The following is a 19,777-nucleotide window of genomic DNA, read 5'->3' as shown; positions in this document are numbered from 1 at the left end:
TGTAAATTCCAGATTTTTTCAGTTTTCTTTCTAAGACGTATTTGTTTTTTAAAAAATGGAAAACCCCTAAAGTATCAAGTTTGGAAGTGAAATTTGTCATACATAACAAGATCAAGATAAATATATACAAAAATAATTATTTTTCATTTATTGTAATAATACCATTATAATTTGCAGAATTCCTGAAGATAAGACCAAGAATTCAACGACCAAATTTGGACAACCATCACAAAAAGTTCCTATTGCAATTTGAAAAAAGATAAAAATTTATCTGATGTATGGGTGCCGAAACATTGGTATTTTCATAAAAATTTGTTTTATAATAAAATAAACAGGACGAAAAAAAATAAGAAGAGAATCTCTTTTATTTTTGTCAACAAAAAATTTCTTTTCTTTTTTAGAAATTTTGTTATCTTTTTTCAAATTGCAAAAGAAACATTTTGTGGAGGCTGTCTAAATTTAGTCGTTGGATTCTTGGTATTATTTTCAGGGAGTCTGCACCTTAAATTGATGATTGAACGTTTAATAGGATTTTAAATTCGATTTTAATCTCATTTAAATTTCTTAAATTCTAATAGAATTATAACTATTATTTAACAATAAAGTTACTTATGTCTACGTCAAATATAAATGGAAGAAAACGTAGTAGATGCAATCTTATACAAAATTCGAATCAAATTCAAACAGTCGAATTTAACTCTACCTTGATTATGAATTCATATTAAAAGTAAATTGTTGGATTATAACACATGCGGCAAGTCATGTTTTGTTTATGAGAAAAATAATCTGCTAACTTTAAAGAATTGTAACTAAATGAAAAGATGGTACCATTCATATTGAATTTACTTTAATTTCCTCGCTGTAATAAAGAAACTTTTGTCAATCATAAACAACGTTCTCAAATAATATAAGATATTTTGTAAAATCTATAACAAAAAATTGGAAGTGAACCAACTTCCTTCCTCTTAAGGAAGGACGAATAGTGCGCGCATAACGTGCACAATATTTTAGTTATATTATTTATTATATTACATAATTCTAAAGTTAAAACATCAATAATCAAAAATATTTTTCTGGCTTTTCTATTATTTTATGATGCTATTAATTTTACATTTTAATTTAATAACTATCTGAAACGCAACTACAAAATAATCGCGCGCGTAGCTCGCATTTGTTTACTAGTATTATAAAAAAAATTAATAATGAAATTACAATTATAACTGAAATTCTTTCTATTAAACATTAAATAACGCAACTTTATGATTTCCATCCATTCAGATTTATTATTTTTTAATATATATATTTTTAATTACCTGTTAACATTGCTCCTTTGGGGATTTTAGCACCAAGATCCATGTACTGTTGAGGGTTTTTGAGGAAATTCACAAACTCCATGATTTCGATTTTAGCTTCTTCGCAGCCAGCAACATCCCTGCAAAAATGTAATTAAACATTAAAAATGTATCAAAAAACTTGGATCGATATTCAATTAAAAAATCAATTCTTACTTGAAACGGACTCCAATGTCTTTGGTGTTTATTAATTTGGCAGTTGATTCCATAACTCCACCGAACAGTCCACCCTTTCGGCCGCCTTTGCCACCCATCATTTGAGCGGATCGACTAAGTCCATAGAGTAAAAATCCTAAAACAGAAATGACGAGAATTTAAAGATTAATGGAATATTCTTGCATTTCTAATAAACAAACCTAAAAGTGCGAGTGTTGGTAAATATCCGGCTATCTGCGCAAGTTCTAATTCAGTTTTATATACAACAGGGATGTGATTCTGGGGTTCTATGTTCATTTCAAGCTGAGCGTTCTCCAAATTTCTCTCGAAAGTATCGGCACTACCGATGTTAAACCACAGCGACTGTTGATCAAATCAAAATTCGTTCAAAACTTTAATAAATATACAGTGGCGTAGTCCTAAACTAAAAAGTTGCCTGGAAGGTACTTTCCATAAACTATATTACCAGCTGAATAAAATTTACAATTTAAGCCCAATAAGAAAATTCAACTATTTTTTGGTCAAAGTTAATTTTTTGATTGAAAAATAATATAATTATATTTTTGATTCGAAAGTCATCTCGTTTGGTAGAAAATTATATTATTCGGCTGAGAATTTAATTCTTTCGTTGAAATCCTTTTTGGTTAAAAATACAATTGTTTGGTTAAATATCAGCAGTTACATGATTCCTTGATAATTCGTCGTTTTTGGATGAAAAGTCGATTATTTGACTTATAGTTGAACTAATTTGTAAAAAAAATTGTATTTAGGATTTATAATTTAAGTTTTAAATTCAACTTTTTTCTTTAAAAAGATATATTTTTAGGTTGAAAATTCAACTTTTTTTGTAAATAATTCGTCTATTTGCCTTTAAAATAAATAGTTTTGTGAAAATGTATGTAATTGTGTTCCAAATGCATCTACCTTGGTAGAAAATAAATCTTCTTGGTCGAAAATTTATCTTTTTAGTTTAAAATTTAACATCTTTGTTGAAAATTCATTTTTTTGTTAATTTTTTTTTTATCTGAAAATTTAACTATTCCATGTTAGGTTAAAACTTTATTCTGTATATTGGATAAGTTATAAATTCGTCTTTTTACATTCTCGTCATTTATGACTGAGAAAGTAATAGAATTGTCGGAAATTTGACATACAGTTTTTCAGCGGATCTCCACGTTTCGAGACCCCCTGAATCCAAAAATCAGGTTTTCACGATGGCGTCTGTCCGTCCGGCCATCCGTCCGTAAACACGATAACTCTCGAAAAAATGATCGAATCAAATCCACCTTTAGCACACTTTTTTAGGTCCTAAAAGAAAGGACGAGTTCGCAAACTAGCCATTTTTAGTAAAAATTCAAAAAGTAAGCGCATTTTGAATATGTTTGAGACCACTTTTTTCTGAATTTTAAAATTTAAAGTTAAAAAACGCACGATATAAAAAAAATTCAAGAGAAGAAAAACATTTCTTTTTGAAAGCCCTACAAGATTATCATAACAAATTTGTGGATTTTCTTCGACAATCGAAAATTCACATTTTGATTGCACAAAAAATGAAAAATAAAAAATTACATTTTGTGGACAAACTATATGGGATACGAAAAAAGATGAATTAACAAAAATTGTTATCCCAAAAAAGATCTAAAATTTCGTTAATAATCACTTCTTGATAGGACGCGTACTTTTTGTTTTATTTGTAAAAAATAGCATTGAAAAAAAGTAAAATAAAGAAAAAATGTGTGGAAAACCGACGAAAGTTACGAGAAAAAATCCAACAAAACCTGTTTACAAATGTCTGTCGGAAATCGAGCGCGCAGCGTGAGTGTCACGATGAGAATGTGTACCTCAAAGCCTACAGAGCTTTGAGGAACTTAATCTTTGACTATACTTAATTAAGTAGACAATTCAGAATATGAAGACGCATATAAATACTGCCATCTGAAAGAGATCTTTTTGATAAAGTTTTATTCAAGCATCCCAAATGTAAAGAATAAATATCCGAGCGCGAAGCGCGAGGTGTAATTGTGTGTAATTGTCTTACAAATTTTACTCTTTCGTTTCTGCCTTCTAAAAATGGTGTCTTTTTGTTTTGAAAATGTAGATATTTCATTGAATTTTAATCTTTTTTGTTTGAAAATTCGACCATCTGATTCAAAATGTATGTTTGTATGCTGAAAATTAAACCATTTAATCGGAAATTCAACTATTTCATTAAAAGTATTTTTTTTTTTAATTCAACTATTTTGTTAGAGTTAAATAAACTATTTTTTTTTTTAATTAAACTTTTGGTGTAAAAATTATATTTTTGGGTTGAAAATTCAACTGTTTGTAGATAACTCGTCTTTTTGGCTTTAAAATTAAATAATTTAATTGAAAATTCATGTATTTTATCAAAAATTCATCTTTTTGGTAGAAAATTAATCTTCTTGGTCGAAAATTTTTCTTTTTGCATGAAAATTTAACAATGTTCTTGAAAGTTCATTTTTTTTGTTCAAAGTTATTTTCTTATCAACGTTTTTATCTAAAAATGTGACTTCCATTTTTTTAACTGCATACTGTATATTGCGTAAGATAAAAATTCAACTATTTGGTAGAAGATTCATGTGTTTTGTTCAAAAGTCTTTCTCGGGAGTAAATTAATCTTGTCTGTTAAAATTAAAATTTTGGTTGAAACTTCAACTATTTGGTAGGAAATTCACATATTTTGTTAAAAAAAGTCGTCTTTTGAGTAGAAAATGATTCATGTTTGTTGAAAGTTTAACTTTTTGGTTGAGAATTCAACTATCTTGTTAAAAATTCTTCTTTTCCGGTGTAAAAGTCCACTATTTCCTAATAAATTCGACTTTTAGCTTATATCTTTAATCTTTTGTTAAAAACTTATTTTTTCATGGTAGAAAAGTCATCTTTCTGATTTAAATTGACTACTTTTAACAAAATTCAGCTGTCTTCTGAGAAATGTGCCTTTTTCTCTTGAAAAGTCAAATATTTCATTGAATTTTAATATTTTTTATTTGAAAATTCCAACATTTCATTGCAAATTCAACTATTTGGTTAGAATTCCAACCATTATGTTAAAAATTTTCTTATTTTTGAAAAATTCAAATAATTTTTAGTCGAATATTGAAAAATGTTGTTAAAAATTCATCCTTTTGTATTAATAACTTTTTTTTTGTTACAAATTCAATTGATTTCGAAAAAACTTGTCTTTTTGGCTTGAAAATTTTACTAATTGGTTAAATCTTTAACTATTTTTGGTAAAACTCGTCTTCTTCACGGGAAATTTCATCTGTGTGGTTGTTAATGCAACTGTTTGGTTGAAAATTATTTTTTTTACTTCACTTTTTTCTGCTGAAAAATCATCTATTTCGGTAGAACATCTTTTTTGGTTGAAAATTAAACTATTTTGTTGAAAATGCAATATATTTTGGGCTCGAAATCTTAGTAATTTTAAGTGTTTCATAATAAATTTAATATGTTAACTACATCATTTTAAAAAGCCCAAAATTGGTAACGAAATTTATGGATGGCCCATAAGTGTAAAAATTTTCCGTGTGACAAGAAACTGTCTTGGCGCCATCAGGCCCTCCAAAAAGTCCCGTGGCGGTGCCAGGGCCCCCTACGGATCGACTACACCACTGTAAAATTATGAATAAATTGTTAAAAAAACTTACTGAGCCATCAGCTGAGGCACCGGGCACGAGTCGAACGCGGACCCATTTTTTATTAACAACTTCTAATTTATCCACTATACCTTTGTTCAAATAACTGAAATAAATTTAATTTTCATTAAGTAAACAAAATATTAGAATATTTCAAATACTTGATAGACTGTATCGTTTACCTATTCACAAAATCCCTCCACGTAATTTCCCTTTGCATTGAGCTCGAGGCCATGAGCATTACAATACCACAAATGCCTCCTCCAATTCCAAGAAGAAGCCATTTTTTGTCACCCTCGTTGAACGATTTACCTCCTCCTCCGAATCCTGAAAGCCCAAAGGAAAATGGATCGTCCTTCTTGGGTCCACCAGGTGAGGAACTTTTTGGAGGTGGATGGGACTGCTGTTGAGTTCCTTTCGATCCCGGCTGATTTTCCGCTTTCTTTTCGGCTTCTTTCGCATTTTTTCCACTACAATTAAGATTCTGTCTCTTCCCACCTGAGAATGCCAAATAATTTTAGAGAAGTAAGCAAGAGATTCTTTTCCGTTTGGTTTAGAATTTTCGAAAGTAGCATGGATTCAAAAAAAAATCTTCTACAGTTTAATGCTTTGCATTAATATTTTATTTAATAGTATGTATATGAATATTTTATTTGATACTTCATTCACTTTATTTATTTCTATTTGCATTATTTGTCTAATAATTAAAATCGAAAGGACACAGCACAAAATGTATGGAAAACGTGTTTCAGTAAAAGTTCGATCAAGTTCAGTTTTATGATGAGAAGTACTTTGCTGGATAGTAAAACGCAAATTGATCCTAAATAAAAATTTATAATCAATGACTCATTATTTAATGTAAAAATATATTTACAAACAATTTTAGTGAATTATATTTTGATCTAAATTATCCAATATTGATCATATAAATTAAATTATCATTGAATGCAGAAACAAAGTTTCAATAACCTTACATGGTAGTAAATGTACAGGTCAGATCTTTTTAATTTGAAGAATAAACTTCAAACAATTCAGTATTTGACACGTTACCAGTCAAAAGTAACACGTTAATATTACCAATACTTTCTTCAAATGTTACCAATACCAATGTTACCAATAATTTAAAATCCCCAAAACTCGTAGTTTTTTATTATTTTATTTTACATGTTTTCAAACTTAGAAAATATATTTCAATTTATGTTATTTTATAAAAAAAAAAAACATGCATAACCTGCAAACCGTTTTTATTTTACAAAATCACAAAAATTTAATGGAATTTCTTATTCTTTTAATCAAAATACGTTTTCAAAAAGTTCGTCACTGAAACGAAATATTTTAACAATAATAAAAAATTCTTCTATTCCAAAAATACTCCTGATTCTATAATTCAAGTCCCAGAATTGCTCAGCAACGAAATAATTATTATGTTTTTAGAGGAAATTAAGTAACACGTATATTTCCAATTTCAGAAAATGGTTCTAACAATGTCATGGAGATTTAAATCTTGACATCAATTTTTCATACTTCACTCGTTTAAAGGCTTTTTTTACAATTGTGTTCGACAAGTTAAGTCACGGTCATTCAAACTTTTCGATATAACAATTTTAAATTAAATGCTTTTAAACTGCAAAATAATATTTTTTATACATTTATGAATTGTAAAATTAGAAATATTTTAAAACATATAAATTCAGGCATCACTTTCAATTCTCTAAATTGTAGAATGAATCAACAAATTTTCAAAATATATAATTTTTTGTAACCAACTTTAAATTAGAAAAATTAAAAGATTACATTTTTTTTAACTGAACACTTTTTAAATTAAAAGTTCAATTGTTTTTTATCAGCAACATTTATATAGCAACATTTTTTTAAAATGATTTTTAATATTCTTTTAAATTTACATAAACAATAAATAAAAAATCAAATAAAACTTTCCCAGGAATCTTTCAGATATTAATATTAACAACACTTTTTTATTCTACTGCTTCTAAATATACCTTAAACTTACTCGAATTGTTCCTAAATGAATCATTTTTGAAATGTCACTTTTACATCGGAATTCAACAATTTCACTTACAAATACAAAACTTTAAAAGCAGAATAATTCAAATTGTAAAATTTAGAGTTTAAATTTAGCTCTGAAATTTTAGCGATTCAAGGCTTTATTTTTCAACAAATACAGTTTTCAATTGTTTATTTTAAATATTTGAATTATGACTCTTCACTTCATATGAGCAGCCAAACACGGCTAAATATGAAAAAATGTCTTTTTCAGAAAGAAAAAGTTTCAAATTGAATGGGTCAAACATATAATATTTAAACTAAAACAATTAAATAGGATTTAGAAATTAATTAAAGCGAATTGTTTAATTTTGAAGAGATTCAAAATCGTCCTAGGAAATAAATTATTGTTTAATTTTTAATACTCTAACTACAGATCAAATGTAAAAATCATAATTTATGTTGGAAGTCAATCATCTTAAAAGTATTTGTTATCAAAAATTCTCAATTTCAAATGCTTTTAATTTTTAATTTATTTAAATTTTCAAAAACAGTAAGATTTTTTAAAACTTTAAGGTGCATTTTCACGGAGCAAAATTTGAAAGTTCAAATATTATTTATAACCAATAACAACTTCGATTAACTTTGTTTCTTACCCCGAAATTGTATGGCCTTCTAAGTTAATTTTACACGCACATAAAATGAAGAAAAAATTGAAAAATTGGTTGAAATTATTTCAGCTATGTATTATAAATTTCATTTCGAATTTATCTGTTCTGGTTGAAAATGTAGGTATTTTCTTTAAAATTTAACTATTTTGGTGACAGTTAAACTATTCGGTTAAAAGTACCTTTTTGTGGAATATTCATATTTACGTTTTGAAATTCAACAGTTTTGTCGAAAGTTGGTCTCCTTAGCTTGAAAATTCAACAATTTAGTGGATATTTTTTTCTTTCTTGGTTAAAAATTCGACCTTTTCCTTTCAAAAATCTTTTCTGGTTCAATTAAACTGTGATTAATTTTAAATTAAAATATTTGTTGGTTGAAATAATAATAACTATTATATCTTTTGTTGATAATTTATCTGTTTTGGTTGAAAATTCGACTACTTGGTTGAAAATTCATATATCTTATTAAAAATTCAACTATTTTGGTAGTAAGTTGGACTACTTTGTTAAGAATTTAGATGTATGGTTGAAAATTCATCCGTTTGATTGAAAATTTAACTATTTTGTTTTAAATTAAATATTTAGTGAGGTAGAAAATACAACAATTTGCTTAAAAATTAACTGTTTTTTTTCGAAATTTATCTTTTTTGTTGAAAATTTATCTTTCATGTTTGAAAATGGTAACAAGTTCGACTATTTGGTTGAAATTTACCTTTTTAATGCAAATTAATATTTTCGGTATGAAAATTAAATTATTTGGTTAAAAAGTCATGTATTTGGTTGAAAATGCAATATTTTTACTTGAAATATTAGGAATTCTAAGGGTTTCAAATTGAATTGTTACCCAAATAAATCTGACTGAAAATAAATGAAATTTTACTGAATTTAATCAAACAAATTTTGAAGTATAACAATTACAAAAATTCTTTCCTACAGTCAACCAAATAGTATTTCCAACTATTTATCAGTAGAAAGTTATGATTTGCATTGTTCCAAGAAACGGGGAAATAGAATTGCTAGAATTATATACGAGAGTTGTAATTTTAACTTCAAATTCAATATGGAAACTCATTTGCAATGGCTAATGAAAATAAAGTCAATAAAACAAGTCATTCTGGAGATCCTACCGAAAAATACCAAAAAACAAAACTCAATTCTAAATATATATTGTTGTTCACTTGCGGAAATATATTGAGTATTTTTTTATTTATCTTAGCTAAACCCTATTTTTTCAATTAAATTCTTATAAATTAGCATTTTAGTGATTGGGTTTTCTAAATTATAAAATAAAGGAAGCGAAAAAAGTAACTTCAAGTTACTTTACCTAGTAATTGTAATTAATTACTCGAAAAAAAGTAGTTTACCCGACACTGGTTCAAACAAATGGCATTTGAACTTAAAAATAAACAAAATAGCTTACCTGATCTAAAGAAGAATTCAAGTCCTTTCTGAGGTCTGTCACAATACAACTGCCACTTCTGTTGCAAATGTTCAATAGCGGATAATCGTGTGCCATTATTTAGCATCGACAACTGTCTCCATAACTGAAAGAAATACAAGCAAATGAATCAAATAAACAAAATTCAAGAAATACACATTTAGAAAAGCATCTGACTCAACTGTACACAAGTATTACATAATTATTGAGCATGTTTCTATATAATTTATACAATATTATTTAATTTAAAAAGAATTAATTTTAAATGTAATAAAATGCCTTAATTTCAATACGATAATATCTCTCTAAAAATGATAGATACATGTAAATTTCCAATAAATATTTCAATCTATTGAACGCACCGTGTCAAAAGCAGAAGAATAAAAGCAATCACATGTCGTGAATTAAACACAGAAATTAATACAGAAAAAGGAAAGTAGGAAGAGGGCCGAGAATTAAAGGTAGACTCTCAAAAAACTCATGAATTTTCACGCATTATTTAATATTTTAGTAGTGATTACAGATATGAGTTATATCACAATTTGAAATTTGAGGTTATGAAAGGTTACTTTGATATACCTGGTAATAATCAAAACGTCCCTTTTGTGCAGAATTACAGACGAATCGTTCTACTTTCCCAGCCAGTGATAGCAATTGGTGAGCCATAGTTTATTCATTAATATTCTAACTATACAAAAAAGTGATAATACCCGATTTTGTACACTGGCACACGAATTACCGGCTGCTAATCCTACGCACCATTTTCTTTCGTCTCCCGCACTCTTAAGCTCCGTTTGCATGTCATTAGACTCACTCAAGGTCAATTTTTATGAATTAACCTAGGAACTTTTACGAAAAGTGACTAGAATGTGAGGAATACCCTACAAATTGTACACCTCGCGCACAGAGTCGCGGTATTTTAACTTGCGTAGTTTATTAAACAATTTGATGCAATTTTCTGACAACGGGAAAAATGTTTTGAATGCTGTATCCTAACAAGATGGTGTAAGGATTTTGTTTCTAGTAAATGATTGAAGTTAAAATTCAAGACATTAAACTTATAATAAATCAAAATTTAACGACTAAGTTCAGAAAAATAAAAAAAATCACGGATCTAACTACCATATTCAAAAGTTGATTGTTAGATACACTGTAGAAAATATTGCTGAAAATTACATTTGGTTCTGTAACTTTTTCCTATGATTGTTCTGGGAAAATTACACGTTTCTTGTAAATTGACAGTGATCATTAAAGGAATTTGACCATAAATGAATGAAATTTGCAATGAACTTGTGATTTTCCCACAACAATCATGGGACATAAAAATACCAGTGTTTTTTGTGGGAATTTTACAATAAAGTGTAACTGAAATAAAAATGTAATTTCACAACGTTTATCCTTGTAATTCCGCTGTTGAACGCTTGATAGCTTTTGATATCCTGCGAGGTCTCCGAGTAAATTCAGTGCAAGATTGTGCAAAACTTTAGCGGCATTCGGATATATTTTAGAATTGAAACCGTGGATTGTCCTGGGTTGAGCGCATCACAAAGGCAAAGCGCAATGTGTTTTACTAAAATAAATTTGTTCGCATGTTTAGCATGCTTACAAAAAAAAATAATTTTAAAGGTTACGGCTGTCTAAACAGCAGTTAATATAAATTAGGATGCGCCTATTTCGCCCACTGATCATAACCTTGTTTGATGCGTATTTGTTTTGTAACAGCAAACCAAACAAAAACTTTAATTTTTTCTGCCTAATAAAAACATAACTCCTTTTATCTATATATCTTATTATTCTTATGGTTCGATTTAATTAAAACGTACATTAAGCGATTCAAAATACCCGGGCTGGCCATTGCGCATGCGCAAAACTTTTACCATCTGTGTTCGATTTTACACTATCGTGTTATTTCTACCTAATTTTGGTAAATTTCCCACAGTAATCACTGGTATTCTTATGTCCTATTATCTTTGTGGTAAAATTACATGAAACTTTTTACAGTGTACCGAATTTAATTAGGTATTTGCACTTTAACCATGAGCTAACTTTACTTCGTTGATTACCGAGGGGAAAGCAATGGACCAAGTCGAAGATTGACCAAATGCATGGGACAAAACTTAATTTTTGTAATATCATCGTAATGAATAATAATTAATATCATTTTATTATTTCATTGAATGTACAAAGTCCCATGCATTTGGTCCATTTTTTCTCCCTAGCCCTTAACGAAGTGAAGTTAGTTGGTGGTTGAAGTGAAAATGTGTAATTTGGACAGCACATTCTTAAATGTTTCCATTCAAATTGAAAAAGATGGATGAAAAAGAAAACAACCTCCAAATCCTTTTTTTATTTTTGTATATTTAAAGTTTTGTATTTATTTTTTAACAGCTTCATAGTTAAGAGTGAATCCTTAGTCAATTAAAACTAGTTTATTTAATTTCAAAAATGTCATGAAATTAAAAGAATGTTCTTTTTTGTAATTAGGTTGTGAACGCAAATATAAATTAGAAAATTACATTAAGTTCAAATATTTTGGTTGACTTAATTTATTTAACTGTTATTGCATAAATTACATTACTTAAAAATATTATAATTTTCTCTTATTTAAGAAAGACTAATGTAAAATACATTTTCATTGTAAAATTCTTATATTTTTCAGGGTGACTATTATAACTTGAAAAAAATCCAGGCTATTTCCCGGTTTTCTTCTAAGCTTTTATATGAAGAATTATTTATTACAAATTACTTTATCATATAAATTTTGAAAAGAATTAAGCATTTTATAACTCTTGGATGAAATCTCTCAAACCGGGTAAAATAAGGTGATTTTTCACGAAAATGGAGAAATAGTACATAGTTTTTATCAAATTAATTTAGGTGTCATGTTCCTAAAACTTCTAGTCGAAATATATTGAATTTTCGACAGAAATGTTTTGGAAAAAATGTAACTTAGGTCCGAGAAGATCAATTACTTTTAACAAAAATGTACTTTTTAACCATATAGTCAATTTTTCATGGAATAAAATAAATTAATTTTGAACCAGAGCTGTATTTACAAACAAATAGTTGAACTTTCAAGCAAAAAGGACGAAAACTGACAGAAATGAATGCATTTTTAACCAACGAAGATAAATGTTCGATCCAAAAGATTGAATTTTCTATTCAAAGAGACGAATGTTTAAAAAAACCGTTAAATCTTCGACAAAAAAAAAACGATTTTTTGGAAAATAGTTGAATTTGAAACAATACAATGCAATTATGAAACAAATAGTAGTAAATTTTTTAACAAAATGAGATGCATTCTCGACTAAAAATATAAAGAATTAACTGTTAACCATAAAAGATGAATTTTCAACCAAAAAAGATTACTTTTCTACCAAATAATGAATTTTCAATTTAAGGGGTTGCCTTTTGTGTTAAACAAAGTTTTAACGGAATAGTTGAATTTTCAACCAAAAAATGACATTTGAACAAAATAGATGAATTCACAGCAAAATGAAATTCTGCAATAAATAGTAGAATTTTTAACCAAGAGGTGAATTTTAAACCCAAAACATAATAGTAGACTGTGATAGTGATTCAGGATATAAGATATAAATTCTGGATTTTCCATAGAAAATCATACTTCAATCTATGCTCTGTAATTTATACTTTCATATATAAAAGAACATTAATTTTTGAACGAAAAATTCACTTCAATATCTTAAATATAATATGATCTTTGACATTTTAGCGGATATTGTCGGCAATACTAAGCACAATTTCTAAGCAAAATTAAAAACAAATTTGAAAAATTTCGGGTTTTCAAATAATTTTCCAGCCTTTTCCCAGAGCTCAAAATTCCCAACAAAACTTCTCGGGGTTCCCGGTCAGTAACCACCCAGAGTTTGAAAATTGTATAAATATTAAGAGAACATTTTCAAATATTATTTTATGCTTTTATAATATTCTCGATATTCTTCTCAGCCTAATGTAATGTACAAAAAATACGTATTTTCATAAACATAAACCAGCAGCACATAATACTCTTTCTTAGAAAATTACTAATTTAATTACAACAGGCATTTACAGAATTTCATAAACTGTTTATTAAAATATAAGTTTAAATTTCCATGAGTTCATCCGCGTCAGTTAACATTTCGTGAGAATGATCTCCACCACTTGGAACTGTAAACTTGGCACCAACCAAACAATTTTTCAAAATTGTTCCTTCTTCAATTACACAGCCATTGCATAGAATGCTATTAGTAATAGCACATCTGAAAAATAAAATATAGTAAATATATAAGAAAGAATACAAATTTAGGATTACACTAATAATTCAAGTGATAATTTAAAATCTTAATATAAATCCTTTACTTTTGTTTAATCGTCACGTTATCCATTAATATACTATTAGCAATTCTAGTTTTTGTTTCAACAGTAGCTTTCGCTCCAATATTGCTTTGTTTCAAAGAAGTTCTTTCATCAATAAAAGCATTATTATCAATTCGACATTCCTGAACTTGTGTACTTTTTACAGTAGCATTTTGTGATACATTGTTGCTTCCGATCTTCCACAATTTGTCAATCTATAAAATGTTCATTTATTATTACTTGTCCTTATAAAAGAAAACGTGGTATCAGAATATATCTCGAAAATCTCGCAATCATTATTGGTGAAAACCCTTTTTTGTTTTCATTACTTAAAATTATTTTATATATTATATTTTAAATTTTAAATTTAAATCTACAAATTATCTAATGAATTATTATAAATATTATATATGTTTTATGATAGAACCTTTCGCTGGAAATTAGAATTTTTTTAAATATATATAAAATCATAACGTTTGGATGAAGACTTAAAATTTAAAAAAATCTGTGTTGCGTTATTTTTTTCACTGAAAAATAACATTTCCTAATAAAAATCGTCATCAAGATATATTATTTACAACAATGTTAGGATGTTTTAACGCTTTATACCGGAAATGGATATTTTTTAATAAAAATTATTAGATTTTAAATGTTCATAATTTTTTAACAGTTACCATTTTACAACAAAAATTGGTATTTTAACACAAAAATCATTATAATTTAAGCCAGATTCAGCATCTATTAAAAATTTTGGATTAGGCTTCATTTTTAATCGAAATCTTGCATTTGTAACTAAAAAAATTAAATAAAAGAAGATTTACAACTTTTTACAATTTTAGGTTAATCTAGCGTTTTAGGCCAAAAATTGATATTTCACAACAAAAATCATTATTATTTGAACAATATTTATAATATTTTAATTATATTGTATTGTGTTAGCATTTTTCGACGGAAATCCGTATTTTTAATACCTAAAACTTAATTTCAATGATAATTGTCAAATTTTAACAATTTTAGGTTGTTTCAGCGTTTTATACCCAAATTTTCTATTATTTAGAAACAAAAACCATGATAATTTGAACAAGGTATAGAATATTTTAAGAATTTTTAATTATGTTAGCGTTGGTATTTTAAGAATTTTAAAATAAAATATAGTAATTAAAAAAATCAATAGCGTTTAAACCATACTTGCAATTTATAATAGTTTTAGATTGTATTAAAGTTTTTGTTACATAAAAGTTATTAATTTTTATAGGATCCATAATTTTTTTTAATTTTATCATTTGAACAAGATTTAGATTTTTTTAACAAATTTGAAATATTTTAGTGCTTTTCGTCAGAAATTTGTATTTATAATACAGAAGAAAGAAGATTCAGGACTTTTAACAATTTTAGATCATTTTCACGTTTTACACCGAAAATAGTTTTTTTTTTTAACAAAAATATTAGATTTTAAAGCTTCATATATTTTTTAATAATTCTAGACCATGTTGGATTTTTACACCAAAAATTAAAATTTTAAAACAAAAATCATTATTTTTCGAACAAGAATCACAATTTTTGAACAGCTTCTGGTTGTGTTAACGTTTTTTACAGGAACTCGTTTATTCACAACAAAAATCGTTATAATTTAAATAATATTTAGAAAGTTTTAATACTTTCGTGTTTTGTTAGTATTTTTCGTCAAAGATTATTATTTAAAAAAAATATATATATATTTTTTAAGAAGATTCAGAAATGTTAACAATTTTAGATTATGTTTACGTTTTACATAAAAAAAACGTTTGTTTTTTTAACAAAACCATTATATTTCAAAGCTTCCTCATTTTTTAATAATTCCAGGCCACGTTGGCTTTTTACACCAAAAACTGAAATTTTAAAACAAAAATCATTACTTTTCGAACAACAGTTGCAATTTTTTAACAGTTTCTGGTTGCGTTCACGTTTTTCAAAGGAAGTCGTTTATTCAAAAAAAAATAGTTATAATTTGAATAATATTTAGAAACTTTTAATATTTTCGTATTTTTAAAGCTTCATGATTCTTCAATAATTTTGGGCCACGTTGGCTTTGTGCACCAAAAACTGAAATCTGTAAACAAAAATCATTATAGTTCCAACAGATTCGAACAAGAACTGCAATTTTTTAACAGTTTTTGGCTATGTTAACGTTTTTTAACAGGAAATATGTTATTACAAACAAAAATCATTATAATTGAAATAATGTTTAGAATATTTTCATATTGTGGCATTACATATGTTAGCGTTTCTCTTCAAAAATTTTTTATTTTCAATACAAAAAAATATTTATGTTAACGTTTTACGCGAAAAATAGTTGTTTTTTTTTAACAAAAAACATTAGATTTTAAAGCTTCATAATTTTGGGATACGTTGCCTTTTTACACCAAAAACTAAAATTCTAAAACAAAACTCATTTTAGTTCGAATAAGACTTGCAATTTCTGAACAGTTTCTGCTATATTAATGTTGTTCACAGTAAATCGTTTATTCAAAACATAAATAATTATAATTTAGATAATATTTAGAATCTTTTAATATTTTCGTATTATGTTAGTATTTTTTTCATACGTTTTTAATAATTTTCGACCACATTAGCTTTTTACACCAATAACCGATATTTTAAAACAGAAATCATTATAGTTCGAATACAAGTCTCGATTTTTTAACAGTTTCTGGTTATATTAGCTTTTTTCACAGTATATTATTTATTTAAAACGACAATTGTCTTGTTATGTTAGGTTAGAGTTTTCACGTTGAAAATTTATATTTTTAATAAAGGATAATTAGATTGGAAAGAATATTTAAAATATTTGAACAATATTAGGTTATGTTAATATTTTTCGTCGGAAATTGATATTCATGTAACAAATGCAACGGATTGCTTTATATATTGTATACAAATTATATACATCAAATCTGAAGTGAAGAACATCAATTTCCATAAATTATTACCAATACTGTACTTGTTTTTCAATTACTTTAGATGACAGATATTATGAGTTACACAAATTTTGCATTAATATTAATGATATATTTTGATTTAAAAATTGCATGAGGACATTAATTCTAGAGATTGTGAACCTACCGTTGCATTTGCTAAACTATACATTTGAATTGTATTTGCCCTTAAACCACATTGTTCGCTTATTTTGTAAGCGTAACATCTTATAATATCTCCATGATAGGGATCGTCTAAGTTCGAATTGCAGTCGTTGAAAGAAGACATTTCCCTAACAAGAGCTTCGAGAGGATTTTCACTGCAAAAACGATGTATGTCTTCCTTTATGTCGAGCTTCACGACGGAATTATTTTTATCTTCTGCTAGAGGTTTCGGAGGCTTCGTTAATTGCTTAGAAATAACGTAAGGCAACAAGTCTCCTTTTATGGAGCTAAAACTTCTGAAAAGGCAAATCATTTAATTAATATTCAGGGTGCCCGTTTCAATCGAGGAAAAAAAATCCCGGTTCGCAAAATTTTTTCACGTTCATAATTGATTAAAATTTTGAACTCATAAAACTGAAAACTTTTCCATTTGACGCAATCAACATTGAAATGCAATTTAAAGCATTTATAATGAAACTATTTTAAATTGAAAACTTTTAAAACTGAAACTTAAAAAAATTTGATTCTCTAATTTGTAATTCAAACGCTTAATAATTTACATACATAACATGGAAGCTTTTAAAACTTTCCAATTGAACAATTCTAAATTAAATGCCATTAAACTGCCAATTTAACGTTTTTAACTTTTATCAACTGAATAGTTAAAATATTTCTGGTTACAAATTATAAACCAATGTTATCAAACTCACATTGATAAAAATAAAACATGTTCCTCTTCCAATTCAGTACAAAATTTGAAAATAAAAAGTTCTCACTTTTTATCTGAATGTTAAAAATACCATATTTGCCCCCATCCACTCAATCAAAATGTTCAAAAGAAAAAATTGGCCTCGTCCAATTCAGAAAAAATATTAAATATCTAAATTTCCTCCCTTCCAACTCAATACAAATGTTTAAAAAAAATGATTTAGAAAAAATTAAAAAACAAAATTTCTGCCCTTAAAAATTGATAAAAAACTTCACAATTAAAAAGCGTCCCTTTTCCAGTTCAGAAAAAAATTAATACCAAAATTTCCTAATTTCCAAATCGCTAAAAAAAATTCCTCTTCCAATTCAAAAAAATTAAAGATCGAGATTTCCTTCCTTCCAACTCAACAAAAGTGTGTTTAAACAAAAATTCACTTCTTTCACATTGGAAAAATATTGAAAATAAAAAGCATGAAAATCTCCCAACTTACACTCAATAAAAATGCGAAAATTGCATCTTCCAATTAGGAAAAAAAATAAACCAAATTTCCGACGGTTCCAACTTTATTAAAACCTTAAAATAAAAGTAATTTTCTTCTTCTAATTCTGAAAAACCATTGATTATCCAAATGTCGTTTTTTCAAATCAATTATAACTTTCAAAGTTTAAATTTAGCTCTCTGAAATTTTAACGATTTAAATATTTTAGATTGAAGCAATGCTTGAAAAGGATTGAAAAATTGAATAAAATTGTTTAATTATGAATCTATTATTTAGAAAAAATTTAAAAACTGAAAATAGTTGATAAAGTTTCAATCGGATGCTTCAATTTGTTTAACCTGTTCACATTTCAACGTTAAAATATCTGAATTGTTGAATTTTGAAAAGATTCAGAACCGTCTTGTTAAATAAATCATTGTTCAATCTTTAATACTTGAACTACACTTTTAAAAATCATTAATTAATTTATATTTTCAGATGATCAACTTGAAACGGCTTTCATCCAAAAAATATGTTATTCAAACTTTTTAATTTTTTATTTCAAGTCCTCGAACTGCATTCTTAAATTTATTAAACTGAAAATGTACGCTTAAAAGTTAAAACCTGAATTGGAAAAGTTTGTGAAGTGAAGAATTTTAGAATAACGCATTGTAAACTGATGATTTAATTATAGAAAAAAATTACGAACCGAACTTACGTAACATTAAAAAAATTTGAAATCGAACTTATTTTAAATTGCATTATATCATGGGATAGAAAAATTATTATATTTTAATTGTCTGGATAGACTTTTCTTCTAAGCATTGCAAAAATTCTCAGTTCAATATAAATTGACTGTCATTTCCCGATTTCCAGTCCAGTGGCCACCCACCTATTATTTTACCCTAAGATGTAAATATAATTTTAAGTTTTCTGTACTTAAATTTTAATGAAAGATATTATTTAAATTAGGATTAATAAATGACACATTAAGCAATAACCAAAACTTACTTGTTGAAAGCTAAGAAGTTTAAAACCCACTTATTAATAACATAAAGGTGAGCATCCAACAATTTCGAATGGATATTAAAATCCGTGTGTTTCCTGGCAAGTTTCGAGGATAAGAAAACATTTTCCTCAAAATCGGAAGCTGATGCAAAAAAGACCAGACGATTCGTTGTATTTTCAATACCAATGAGGTCGATTTCTGGTTTCTGTTTACTTTTGGGTCCAGCAATTATACAATCCTCAGCAATTTTCGGAACAGGAAGCATTAAAGCCGCAATACTAGCATTGTTTTTTCTATACAAATCCAAAAGTGGGGTGATGTCAACATTTGCGATCAAATCACAAGAAATTACTAGACAGTCTTTCTTTATTTTTTCTTGTATGATCCTCATGGAATCTGCCGTTCCTAAATCATCTTCGGAGATTCCGATAAAATCCAACTTAATTTTGAGGTTAAGTTTTTCTAGTGTGTTGATTATTTCACTTTTCGCTGATTCCGAGACAACAACAAAAGTTGATGAAAACCCAGCATGTTCCAAAAGCCGAAGAGGATACCAAATCATTGGAAAATTGCCGATTGGCAGTAAACATTTCGGTTTTCCAGCTGTCACTTCCATCATTCGAGATCCTTTTCCAGCAGCTAGCACCACTGCTTCGAAATCTGTCATTTCTACCATTTTCTCGATATTTGGATTAGATTATTAAATGTTTCTCAATACTTTACACTTCTGTGGCGTTAAAAATCAAAATAAGTTTCCTCGATTTCAGAGCATGACAACAAAACTAACCTAACAATTTTCTGCATCTAGAAATTTAAAAGGATAAGCGCGCAT

The 19,777-nt window shown here is 27.1% G+C and overlaps 2 protein-coding genes across 3 annotated transcripts in view; both read right to left on the bottom strand.

Moving 5' to 3' along the window:
* The window catches only part of LOC117176993 (AFG3-like protein 2), a 47,742-nt gene that overhangs the window by 27,333 nt on the left and 632 nt on the right, over positions 1–19,777 (bottom strand). The window contains exons 1-7 of one of the 2 annotated variants that reach the window (XM_033367435.1): positions 9,854–10,053; positions 9,257–9,380; positions 5,347–5,662; positions 5,177–5,270; positions 1,709–1,871; positions 1,509–1,644; positions 1,314–1,432 (exon numbers count right to left, since the gene is read on the bottom strand). In XM_033367435.1, the coding sequence (XP_033223326.1) occupies positions 1,314–1,432; positions 1,509–1,644; positions 1,709–1,871; positions 5,177–5,270; positions 5,347–5,662; positions 9,257–9,380; positions 9,854–9,940 (1,039 nt within the window). In that variant the 5' untranslated portion in view covers positions 9,941–10,053. Of the gene's footprint in view, positions 1–1,313; positions 1,433–1,508; positions 1,645–1,708; positions 1,872–5,176; positions 5,271–5,346; positions 5,663–9,256; positions 9,381–9,853; positions 10,054–19,777 lie in introns of those variants that run through there. The other variant, XM_033367436.1, reaches the window with a different exon arrangement.
* Positions 13,307–19,767, bottom strand: LOC117176994 (translation initiation factor eIF-2B subunit gamma). Its single transcript, XM_033367437.1, has 4 exons — positions 18,948–19,767; positions 16,733–17,045; positions 13,634–13,845; positions 13,307–13,533 (listed from the first exon to the last, which is right to left on the bottom strand). Exons 1-4 carry the CDS (start codon positions 19,619–19,621, stop codon positions 13,377–13,379), a joined length of 1,356 nt encoding a protein of 451 aa, XP_033223328.1. The 5' UTR covers positions 19,622–19,767; the 3' UTR covers positions 13,307–13,376.

The sequence above is a fragment of the Belonocnema kinseyi genome, chromosome 7 (genome assembly GCF_010883055.1).
Source record: "Belonocnema kinseyi isolate 2016_QV_RU_SX_M_011 chromosome 7, B_treatae_v1, whole genome shotgun sequence".
Classification (NCBI taxonomy): Eukaryota; Metazoa; Arthropoda; class Insecta; order Hymenoptera; family Cynipidae; genus Belonocnema; species Belonocnema kinseyi.
This window is presented reverse-complemented; position numbering and strand designations above follow the sequence as displayed.